Source organism: Sapajus apella, unplaced genomic scaffold, assembly GCF_009761245.1.
Source record: "Sapajus apella isolate SASKATOON/1434 unplaced genomic scaffold, GSC_monkey_1.0 scaffold22, whole genome shotgun sequence".
NCBI lineage: Eukaryota > Metazoa > Chordata > Mammalia > Primates > Cebidae > Sapajus > Sapajus apella.
The window spans coordinates 28,424,588-28,436,883 of NW_022436962.1; the positions used below are offsets into that span (position 1 = coordinate 28,424,588).

At 55.5% G+C, this 12,296-nt stretch overlaps 1 protein-coding gene across 3 annotated transcripts in view; it reads right to left on the reverse strand.

The window, feature by feature from the left end:
• Positions 1-4,572: 4,572 nt before the first annotated feature.
• The window catches only part of ITPKB (inositol-trisphosphate 3-kinase B), a 104,790-nt gene continuing 97,066 nt past the window's right edge, over positions 4,573-12,296 (reverse strand). For 2 of the 3 annotated variants that reach the window (XM_032289454.1, XM_032289456.1), the window contains exons 6-8: positions 10,855-10,956; positions 8,778-8,849; positions 7,572-7,787 (exon numbers count right to left, since the gene is read on the reverse strand). In XM_032289454.1, the coding sequence (XP_032145345.1) occupies positions 7,572-7,787; positions 8,778-8,849; positions 10,855-10,956 (390 nt within the window). Of the gene's footprint in view, positions 7,788-8,777; positions 8,850-10,854; positions 10,957-12,296 lie in introns of all 3 variants that reach the window. The other variant, XM_032289455.1, reaches the window with a different exon arrangement.

The window sequence follows — 12,296 nt, forward strand, 5'->3', positions numbered from 1 at the left end:
TGTGTCTGCCCCCAACCCCACATTCAAATGTTGAAGCCCTAACTCCTCATGTGGATTTGGATATAGACCTGTGAGGAGGTGGTAGAGGTTGAATGGGTCATGAGGGTGAGGCCCTAACCCATCAGGACTAGTTGCCTTATAAGCAGAGGAGTGTGCTCTCTGCAGTGTGAGGACACAGTGAGAAGGTGGCTGTCTGCGAGCCAGGAAGAGAGCCCTCCTTAGAAACTGAACCAGCCGGGCTTTGAGCTTGGACTTTCCACCCTCCAGAACTGCGAGAAAATACATTTCAGTTAAGCTAGGCAGCATGTGCTGTGTTGTTACGGTAGTCCAAGCAGACTGAGACAAGTGTCTATTCAGGGACAGCACTTTGGGCCTGTCTTATATTATTGTTATCATTATTACAACAACTAGCTATTTTTTTGTTTTAAAAATGCCTGCAAGCCCTCACATCTTGCTAGAGCATGAAATCCATCTTCTCACTCCTGATTTGCCATTCCCTTTCTCACTCTGTTGCATTTGTCATCTCAGGCCCGTGTGTGGTACTGGAAATGCCAAGAGCCGGCCACAGCTGTCACAGTAAAACAGCAAGAAAAATGCCTCGCCCACTGTTTCAAGGTGTTTGTGGGAACTAGGATGCATATTCTATGTTTCTGTGGGAGGGCATGGAGCCAGCCTGTGAGCTAAAGAGTACACTTGGTTCTGCGAAGTCAGTCTGCTGCCAGGAGAGAGAACTGGGGTGTTGGGGGTGACTAGGCTGTGCTCCCTGAAGGGTTACAGAGAGCCCAGAACAAACAGTGCCTCCTTAGAGAGACCCAGGGTCCCAACCTGCATCAGTCCATTTCACACTGCTATAAAGAACTACCTGAGACTGGGTAATTTATGAAGAAAAAAAGGTTTCATTGACTCACAGTTCTGCATGGCTGGGGAGGCCTCAGGAAACTTACAATCATGGTAGAAGGCAAAGAGGAAGCAAGGCACATCTTACATGGTGGCAGGAGAGAGTGAGGGGGAACTGCCAGACACTTTCAAACCATCAGAACTTGGGGGAACTCACTTATTATCATGAGAACAGCACGGGGGAAACCACACCTATGATCCAATCACCTTCCACCAGGTCCCTCCCTTGACATGTGGTGATTACAATTTGAGATGAGATTGGGGTGGGGACACAGAGCCAAACCATATCCTCACCCCACCCCACCTCCCCCAGTCCTGCTGGAGAGCAGGGCCTGCCAGTTGACCTTGGGGGCTAGCTCCAGGGATTGCTGCAGCTCAGCTGTCCATACCCCGCAGGGCCTGGCCGGGTTTATAGCTCCCCAACCTAGGACTCAGCCTGACAATGGCTGTCCCAGTAATTCCAGGATAGTGCCGGGTGCCGGGCAAACCCTGTTGCTGGGGAGACCTCCTGGACTACTCAGGAATAGGGTGCAGAGTCACGGAAAGATTTCGAACTTTGTTTCAAAGCCTGCGTCTGTTACCTACCAGCTGTGTGACCTTAGATGAGTTATACGTCTTCCCTGTGCCTCTGCTTTCTTACATACAAAACGGGGTCGACGAAGCTCATCTCATAGAATTTTTTATAAGGATTCAACTATTTAGCCTTAATCACCTGGTGTGGTGCCTGGCACAAAGCAATTCTTAATTGCTACTGGTTGCCATCACTCTCAGGCAGGAGTTGGCAAGCTTTCTCTGTATAGAGCCAGATAGTAAGTATTTTAGGCTCTGCAGCCGCACAGTCTCTGTGACAACGACACGGCTCCGCTCTGCTGTTAATAGTAGTAAAGCAGCTGCAGGTCAGGCGCTCTCAATAGGCTAGTCAGGACATCGGGTGGGCCATATTTCTAAGGTGACACCTGTTCAGAAGGCTGGACGGTTAAGGGAGTGGAAAAGAAGGGGCCGGGGCCAGGCAGGTCTCTGATGCACCGAGATGTCACATACTAGGGGGAGCAGGGGAAGTACATGGTGTTTCACTGGGCACATTTAGTACAAGCCATGGTCCATACACCATCTGGGCATTTACCAATGGGCTTTGCAGTGGGGGGTGTCCGTGGGCCCCTGAATTTACATATCATTTGTGTATATGCATATGGGCATTTTTCTGAAGAAGTTTACAGCTTCCTCTAAATTATCTAAGGGGTATGTGACCCGGAAGGTGAAGAATCACCATGTTAACACAAGCGACTGTCTGGACCTCAATGAAGACCTCCCAGCGACTGTGGTGCCCTAGCAGATGTGGGAGGAGGGGTCACAGGGCTGACCCAGCCCACAGCTGCTTAGAAGCAGGCATCTCTCGGTGCCTCTCCCAGGGTCTTTCCCTAATCGCCAGTTCTCAGACTGGTTAGAGGAGCTCTGGGAGGCCTGGTGCAGAGCCGCTGAGCACCCCTGGCCAACCGACTGCAGTGCCCCTGCAGCTTCTTCATTCTCAGCTTCCCTCCCCAGGCCGGAATTGGGGGCCAGTCCCATGTGACCTCAGCCTCCTGCCCAATCAAGTAAAAGGGTGAAGCCCTCAGCCAAAGACAGACAAGTGGCAGAGAGGACTGGCAGGGGCTGGGGTCTGGACGGACGCTGCCCTGCTGGTGTTTGCTGGAAAGGTCCTGTCCAAACTTGGTTTACACAGCGGGCCAGCCTGCAGCCACCTAGCCATGGCTGGAACGGTGTCTGGGGTCTTGGAGCCACATTGCCAATGCCGCCACCACCACATGGATACACTAAGGGGATGTGGCACCTGTGCACAGGCTCGGGGGCCCCGTGGTTACTGGAGAGGCTGGCAGTGTCACCCCAGAAAGCACACCCTCCAGGAAGACTAACCAGTGCGAGACAGAGCCAGCCGGAGCTGGCACAGATATTTCTATCCCTGCCGCCCCCAGGAGGACTGTCCCCAGACACAGCAGTTCATCCAGGAAAACATCCCGTGAGACTAAGAAGTCAGTCACACTTGCTGCCAAGCACTGGCCGCGATGACCTGTTTCTAGGGGTCCCAGGCTAAGGCAGCTGGTGCCAGCAGTGGTCCTGGAAAGCAACTAGTGACTGACCATCCAGGTTTGCAAGGACACAAACTGACAGCTGGTCTCCTTAGAAAGCAGACCGCAGGGTGGAATTCTGCAGTGGATGGACCACCGTCTGAAGGCAATAAAGGGCTCCATGGCTGGACGTTGCTTGGAACCTGCAGAGCTGGTTACTGTGGCACCACCACCAATACAAGTGAAGGCACGAAAGTCTGAAGGCAGCAGTCACTGCAGGTCAACCTGGGGACAGCAGGTGCAAGGGCCTTGTGGATTGCATCGTCTGTACTCCCAGCCTATCACTTCTCAAAGTGATGATAAAGGATGCAGCCGGGCACACTGGCTCACACCTGTAATCCTGGCACTTTGGGAGGCTGATGTGGGAGGACTGCTTGAGGCCAGGAGTTTGAGGCCAGCTTAGGCAACATGGTGAAATCCCATCTCTACAAAAATACAAAAAAATTAGCTTGGTGTGGTGGTGCGAGCCTGTGGTCCCGGCTACTCAGGGGGCTGAGGTGGGAGGGTCACATGAGCCCAGGAGGTGGAGGCTGTAGCGAGCTGTGATCATGCCACTGTACTCCAGCTTGGGCAACAGAGGAAGACTCTGTTAAAAAAGAAAGAAGGACAGAGAGAGAGAGAGAAAGAGAGAGAGAGAGAGGAAAGAAAGAAGAAAGAAAAAGAAGAAAGGAAGGAGGAAGGGATGGAAGGAAGGCGAAAGAGAAAAGGAGGGAGGGAGGGGAGGAGGAAGGAAGGCAGGAAGAAGGAAGGAAGGAAAAAAAGGAAAGGAGAAAAAGGAAGGACGCTTACCTCCAAATAAAGAATTCTGAGTTCTGCAAATGAAGCCCCCAGAGATCCAGAGCTAGGGAGCGGCTTGAGGGGAAGTGCGTGGCAGCCAATGGTGAAGCCGTGATGTGTGGGAGGGCTTCGCTCCCAAGGGTCATCTCTGGCTGCCCCAGCCAAGCAGCCATGAACTAGCTCTCTGGACCCTCCCTGGGCTGCTACTGTGTGCCAAGCCAAGTCAGGGGCTTAGAGCCTGGGCTTTGGGACAAAGATAAGACAGGCTCTCTGCCCTCCAGACATCCCCCCGGTTAGGAGGACGACAGAATTGGTTTTGAATCCAGACACATTCTAGATTCCCTGCTCTCCACTTAAGTCAAGTTGCTTGATCTAAACCTCAGTTTCCTCATCTGTAAAACAGAGGCTATAAATCTTTGTTCAGGAAGTTGATCTGGGTAAAACAGCAACTCCAATTGGCACGTTCAGCCCCAGTCTAGCATAGAGTAAGGCTCCAGAAGCAATTGCTGCACAGAGACCCCTGCTTCCCACTTGGGGGCAGTGCTTCTGGTTGATGCTCTAGTCTCTGAGCTACTATTTCAAAGTTTCATAAGAGTTGAAAAGACTCACCTCAAAGAGTGGTTTATATTCTTTACCACTTAAAATGTTACCCAATCTGATACCCACTCTCCTAACAGCCCCCGTGTGGGTCCTCTAGCTTCCTCAGACCCCCCAGCCTGCCCCTCAGTCAGGTCTCGAGGGCTGGCGGCCAGAAGGATCACACCACAGACAGTGCTGGTCTCCAAGGCTTTATTCAGGAAGGTTTGCATCTGTTTGACAGGCACTGTGCAGGGGGTTTGTAACAGCTCAGTTTTCTACAAGGTCCCGTGGGGAGAGGGGTGAAGAAGAGGAAGAGAGCCTCTCTGGGGGGGTCTTCTCCTCCAGAACAAAAGGCACTGACAGGGTGCACACCCCAGAGCCAGCAGCTGGGCTATATACACACGGGGTGGACGGATGCAGAGAAGCTCAAAGCTAAATGCAACTGGAGGAGGAAGGAGTCCATCTGACGGGCCCAGGCCTGCTTCTGGGCTCTTTCCACCAAGTGGGAAAGAAGTTCACAACAAAGGCAAAGCTTTCACGGAGAAGCAAGAGTCCAGCCTTTCGGTCTTAGTGTTCTGTGCAATTTTAAAACCCAACAAAATAAATATAACTTAAAAATGTCTTACATGACACTAAAGGCAAGCCTGGGAAAAGCAAGCAGTTGAGGGAACCTTCCAAAAATGCTAAGCAGTGCTGGAAGCCAAGAACTCCCGGGAGGCCCTGGGAGGACAGGGCAAGAGGGTCCAGTGCCCACTCACCTGGGCACAGGTACATGCAGCTTGTCCTGCCTGCTGGCACCTGCGCTGCCAGGACCCAAGGAGTCCCTGCGGGGATGAGGGCTGGGCAGGCACGGTCTTCCAGGCTGCCAGGGCAGGAGTTCTGGCCATTCCAGGATCCATATATCCCACTTGAGACAAGGGGAAGGGCCGGATGGCAGGGAAGTGGGTGGCAGAGGCAGAGTAGGTGCAGAAGAGGAGAACTAGCAAGCTAAATACAAACAAAAAGCAAAAAAACAAAACCCAGAACGAAACAAAAACCCTAAGTAACAGAACAACCCTACAGTGATGCTATTTGATACACTTTCACATGTTTAACGTAACCCGCAGCGAAGTACTGCCAGTAAGAGGCCCCACAGGCCCCCTTTAATAAGCACGTCATTTGCATATTAGCACATTGTTTGCAAACAACGGGTGTCTGCCTAAAGTGCTTGGAACGTTTTGTTCTCTTAAAACAAGTCCCCTGTAATTTTCATTCATATCGTGAATTTGCTTTAGCAAACTTCTTTCACAGATGGAATGAGGATAACTTTTGGCCAGTCCATAGTCATAGAATCTTTACGTCTGAATTGATGTCCCTGCCCTGCAAATGGCTGAAACACAGACCACCGGGGTCCCTTCTAGCCCAAAAGTCACTAGAGCTTCAGAGACCCCGAGCTGACTTTGGCTCCCTGACGCCCCCAGCCTGCCTGCCTTCCAGATCACATGCTGTCACGAGGTCTCTCGTGCTCCACCGGGCGGTGTGACCTTTAGCAAGTCGGCCCACACAGGAGCTCACCACTGTTTCCAACAAGAGCCAGGAAGCTTAAGTGATTTCCTTTTTTGAAATCTGTACTTATACATCCTCATGCGTCCCACCCTCCTCCCCCACCAAGTGTCACTCACACTTCCAGCACAAAAGGGGAAATGTAGTCCCGTGGGCAGGTTGGCAGTTCCCCCAGAGACCCCAGGGTGGCGGGGTAGGCAGTGGCTCCTCTAAAGACACACACCTGGGTCCACACTGTCTCCCACTGTGTCCCTGCTCCCAGTCTCTCCTAGCTCCTGTACCTCTGATGGCAAAGGATCGGGTGGCAAGCCCCGAGGAGCCCGGGGTCACAGCTCCACAGAGCTGGGGGTTTTGTTCTTAGGAGGTCATACACATTTTACATTCCCCTCAATAACAAAATCACTGGCTTTCAGTTAAAATTGGGCTTAAATAGGTTCTCCACGAATCCTGAAACGCAGAGACTTCAGGAAGAGATGCCTCGAGCATGCCCTGGCATCCACCGCATACCCTGCAGATGCCCACACGACACTGGAGCAGCCGCCATCTAAGCCCTTCAGGCAGTAAGACTTATTTCAGAGGCAGCGATGCCGGGGGCCACGCGCATCTCTGGAAGCCAGACGCCTGCCTCCTTCCTGCCTGCTGCAGGCTGCGCTCTTCCCGTCTCTGTATCCGCAAGGGACTCTGGGCCTCATGACAGAAGCCCATGTATGCAGGCAGGGTTGACCAACTAGCACCAGGTAGATGAGGGTCAAGAAAAGCATGTCCCTCCCTGGGGCCAGGGCCCAGAGACTGTAGGTCCCGCCTTCCCTGGTAGCACCCCTGGAGCTCAGCATGGCATAGTGTATCTTCTCAACTCGGACAGCGATTCCAAATGGAAGAGCACAGCCTCTGCTTGCCTCCTCTGGGAAGGCCTCAGTCACAGAACACAGCCAAGCTGGCTTCAGCCTTCTCCTGGCTGCTGGGTCTGGCCTGAAGCCAGCAGTTTCCTTACCAGATGGGTGGGGGGGCCTTGCCTGAGCAGCCCCAGGGAGGCCACCAAGGCATCCCTTGGGCTGCTAATAGGAAGGCACTTCGCTCACAGTCAACATGTGGCTCCCCAATGGTTTTTTTGCCCCAACTACCAGAAAGCCCTGCTTCCCAGCCAGGCACCAGGGACCCAGCCGGCCCCCTGGGCTCTCGGCTGGGGAAAGCCCTGGCAAAAACAAGGCTGTGCTTGGCAGCGCGCTAACAGCACTGGCCTCCAGGGGGCAGCAGGCGTCTGCAGGTGGTCGGCCCAGGCCACCGCTTCCTAGGGGACTCCCAGAGGCAGGGCTCATCTGGTAGGGTCCCCTCAGCAGCCAGGGACCCCCTCCAGCTCTACACCTGATCCGCCTCTCAGACTGGGCATCTCCCTTCTAGTAGGTGACCCTCTCTACAAAGAGCAGTGCAAATGCTACCTCCAAACCCTGAAGTTAGGAAAATGACTAGAAACTCTCCTCTTCTACAAAGTGTCTTGTAGTGCAGCTCGGGAGGGTCAGTTCCGGGATTGAGCCCAGGTGGAAGTGAAGGAAAAGTCAGGAACAAGAAAGGAAGCACAGGGGGAGGAAAGGAGGCCCAGGTGGGGGCCAGGGAGGGCGCGGGCCGCTCAGGCGAGGGAGGGAGGGCACAGGCTGCTCAGGCGAGGGGGGCATCCTGGGACATTTCGGTCAGGATGTCGATGAGGTTGTTCAGCCCAGAGAGGTAGCCATCCTCCCGGTTCCCCTCCTGCCAGGGCACGTCGTGCTGCAGGGTCTGGCCCTCGGGGAGGGGCGTGGTTTTCCCAAAGTCAATCATCCACACTTTGGCCTGTTCCTTCTTGTCGTGGATGAAGAGGAGGGAGCTGCCAATGACCTGAGGGGAACAGGGGGGTGAAGGGTGAGCTGGAGCCCCTGCCCTGCCCTCCCCTCTGTGGCCTGGGTAACCCAGGGGGAGGCTCGATCAGGCCAGGCAGCCCGGAGCCTGTAATTCCAATCCCCGTTCTCAGACAGGCAGCAGAGCCCGCCCAAGAGTGGCCATGCTGGGGCAGAAGGTATTGGGTTCTGGGATCGGTGACCACCCTTCTGTGTGGGCAGCAGCAGGCACCCCTTCACCCCCTGACTCTGGCCTGCTCCCCTGCCCTCCCCTCCTCTTCCCTTCCTTTTCCTTCCTCTCCATGATGTAGGATTGATGATTGTGTCATCTGTGAATGTGTGTGTGAATGTGTGTGGTGTAAGGTTGAGTCATCTGTGAATGTGTGTGAATGTGTGTGGTGTAGGGTTGATGAGTGTATGATCTGTGAGTGTGTGTGTGAATGTGTCATGTGGCTGGGGACCTAGACTCCCCCTCCAGGGAACCTGCTGAAGCCTCCCAGGGCCTCTCTCAGGTGCCTCAGTTCCCCGCCTGCTGCCTGCTGCCCCTGCCAACCGACGTCTGCAGAGGTGGGAGCAGATGAGGGGTTCCAGTTGTGCCCGAGTGGCACCTGAAGACCTGCCTGCCCTCCTCAGGGTCTCATCTGAAGATGTAGCTGGTGGTCGGGGGTGCCCAGCTACTCTGGCACCTCAGAGAGCTTCTGCCATGAGACCATGGGGTTTGGGGGATAGAAATCCTGCCACCACCGCCCAGAATGGACAAGACTCTGGAGCTGGAGGACGAGGGAGGAGAAAGGGGGCAATAGCCAGGGCTCCCAGGCAGGACAGCCTGTGTGGTCACCCCAGGGAGCATTAAGACAAAGGGGGCTAGTCCCTGATGGCCTGCCTCTGGCTGCTCCACCCTAAAAACGGCCGACCGCCCAGGCTTCTGGAAGAAGAAGGCCTGCCAGCATGTGCAGCTCTCTGCTCAAGAGGGCAAAAACCCAGCATCTACCTCATGGCACTTGAAGAAGGGAGAAACTTCTAGAGTGGTTCGAATGGCCTTCAGCCGGTCCCGATAGGCGATCTGAGAACAGAAAGATGAACAGATTTTCAACACTGTGTGGGGAAGGGTGTATTTTAGCCCATTTAGCTCATTAGAGTCACTGCAGAAGTGGCAGTGCCCTTACCCCTGATGGCTGTTTCAACCTCTTTATCTACAGCGAAGAAACTGCAGCCCAGAGGCGGCGGTGCGGCTGGGCTCGGCTCCCGCCCTTCTCCCGCCACCCTTCCTCCAAGAGCAGGAGGTGCAGCTCCAGAGCAGCCCCTCGGCCTCTAGTGGGTCCTCCTGGGAGTGCTGTTGACCCTGAATGCCGGACATCTAGAGGCAGCTTCCTGAGAGCAGGGCTGCCACGGCGTCTTTCTCAGCATAAATGTCAACGCCCTTGACTTTTCAAAGGACAGACAAAGAGGAGAACCACAAATATCTCTGCCAGTGGCCTCTCCGTGGGGCCCTATAAACTCATGTCAAGCTCTCTGCTGGCCTTGGGGGTACCCCGTGCTCCCCAGAAGCCAGCTCTGTGGGTCTCACACCCCCCAGGCTGCCTTGGGAAGCTCATCAGACACAAATACACAGAGTTCCTCGATGCCTGCTGGAAAGCAGTGACAGCCGGCAGAGCCAGCCGACTGGCTCCCTGGAGAGTGCAGTAGCAGGAACAAACCCCTCTCGGTCCCAGGCCCAGGAGGCATGTTCCGTGGTGCCCCTGCTCAGGGGCTGAGACCCTCCCTTGAGGGGGACTCAGGAATGGAGGGCATGGGATACAGAAGATCAGGTGCATCCCCCATGCCTGCAGGCTCAGAGCTTGCCAGGGGCCCAGGCAACCCTCCCCAGCTCAAAAAGGAAGGTTTCCCAGCTCCAGCGGGTACTGATCTCCTTGCAGAAAAGGCTGCCTGGTCCATCCCTACTTGCTCTGCAGCTGCTGTGGCCTGTTCAGAAGGTGCCTCTCACGGGGCCTCCAGGGCCCATGTCCCAGATGTGCCTGGATCTCTGACTGTCCCAGGGAGCGGTGCACTTGGGGCGCCGTGGCACCACACTCCCTAACTCAGCAGGGAGGGTCAGCACTCTGGTCCCAGTGGGCAGAGCATCTATCCAGCCTGCCAGCCGCTGCAGCAGCAACACACAAGACATCAGTTTGTCATGAACTTGTATGAGCCACACCCCCGGACTCGGAGACAGCTAGCCAGCTCTGGCTGGCAGGGGGCAGTGTGACCCCGGGCACACAAGATGGGGACGAGCAGGTCTACCCACCCCAGAGGGCTGCTGTGAGGATGTGCTGCGCACTTGCCATAACACCTGGCAGGCGGCAGGACCTGTGGAAACCCAGCAGTTCTCTCTCAGCGGGTGGAAACTGCTCTCTGGAGCCGTGAGGCTGATGGCTAAGGGAGAGTTTGTGAGTGTCCACCGCACTTCCCCACCTACCCGGCGCATGTCAGGGACAAGCACATTGCCTTCCTTTTCACCTTCCAAGCAGAGGTTTGGCACCAGGGTGGATAGAAACCTTCCTGGGCACAAGCTTCAGTGCCCTTGACTTTTTATTTTTATTTTTATTTTTTGAGACAGAGTTTCACTCTTGCTGCCCAAGCTGGAGAGCAGTCGTGCGATCTCAGCTCACTGCAACCTCTGCCTCCCAGGTAAAGCGATTCTCCTGCCTCAATCTCCCAAGTAGCTGGAATTCCAGGTATATGCCACCATGTTCGGCTAATTTTTGTGTTTTTAGTAGAGATGGGATTTCACTATGTTGGCTAGGATGGTCTCGAACTCCTGACCTCAGGTAATCTGCCTGCCTCAGCCTCCCAAAGTGCTGAGATTACAGGTGTGAGCCACTGTGCCTGGCGTGCCCTCGACTTTTGAAAGGGCAGAGTGAGAGAGCCACAAAAGTCTCTGCCAGCGGCCTCTCCACAGAGCCCTACAAACGGGCTGAGGTGCGCTGTCCCTGGCGGCGCCTTGTCCTCCCCGCAGGCACCTCCAGAGCAGACTCGGTTGTCCCTCCCTGGCTGGCTGGAGAGACCCTCTCCAGAGGCACCAGACTCACCAAGATGTTATGGTTTCCTTTAGTGAACTCTCTGAAGGCCTCGGTGACCTGCTCCCGCGTTTTGGTCTTCTTGAAGTCCCGGTTCACGGTGCCATCTTCTTTCTGAGAAACAGAACGACACCCCACCCAGGAGGGGGTCAGCAGGGACCCTCCGGCAGAGACTGTTCTCATCCACCCAACGCCACAGAGCAGGCCAGCCCCCTCCAGACCCGGGGCAGGGCCAGCAGAGGCACCCAGGTGTCCAGGTAGGGGGCAGGGAGGCGGCGTGCACAGTAGAGGGGAGTCACCCTGGGCGCAGACACAGGAGAACACAGAGGGTGGCACTGGCATCCCTAGCAGAGTGGACAGTGGTGGGAACAGCCTGGAGGTATGAGGGGCGTCTGGGCTGAGGATGGAGGAGCATGGCAGGGGGCTGGCCGGTCCTGAGAGCAACAGCAGGGAGAGAGAGAGGGTTGGCCTCAACTTCCTGCTCCAGGGTCGGCGGGTCCCTGTCCTCCAGAGGCACCTTCGCCAGCACAGGCAGGAGAGAAGCGCTCCCGCCCCGAGCTCAGCTCGACTTCCTTCATTATAATCTAGTCTCTTCTTTCAGGTTTTCCAAAAGCCAGGATCCGACGCAGCCCTGCCCGCCTCTGCTCCCTCCTCACCCCACTCCATTTTCCTGGCCCGGGCGCCGTCTCTGCTCAGGCTGCCCTGGGCCCACCTGGGGGGCTTTGCTGACCTATGAGGAAATCTGTTCTTTAGGGACAAAGGATGGGAAGGAGTGCCCCCGAGGAGTCCCAGCAGTGAGCTGTGCCTGCCCTCAGGCTGGAGACCGCTTCAGCAGTGTCCCCACTGTGGCTGCCTTCCCCAGGACTGGCAGGACTGAGGAAGGCACACCCCAGGCAGAGCCTCTCAGCTGACGCCGAGGCAGGCAGGTGATGGTGAAGACAGCTGGCTTCTCTCGGAGCGGGAAGACAGGCTGTCGGCTGTTCCGACTGCTGGACAATAGACAGAGACCAGGAGCACATTCTGCTTGAGAGGGAGAGGTGAAGGGAAAGTGGATTGTTTCGGAGAAATAAAGAAAAGAAAGTGAATGTTAAGAGAAGGAGGAGGGGCACAGAATTTTCATCCAGTCTCAGAGCTGGATGCAAGAAAGACAAAGAAGGGGGCAAATGTCTTTCTCAGTCCAGAGCTCGCAAAGCAGCTGTCCCACGGAAAGGTAGAAACTTGCCCCACATGCCGGTGTGGGCAGCGAACCATCGGCAACCGCGGAAGCGTATGTGTAAATGCCATCTGAAAGGAGGCTGAGGGAACCTCCCGTCAGGACCATCGGCTGCCAACCTGACTCCAGGCTGGACACCACAGACGACGCAGGCGACTGGACAGAGAATAGGAGACCCGACAACCGCACAGGAACTGCCACCTGCTCCAGAAGGACAGCTGTCTGAGACCCTGAGGGGCCC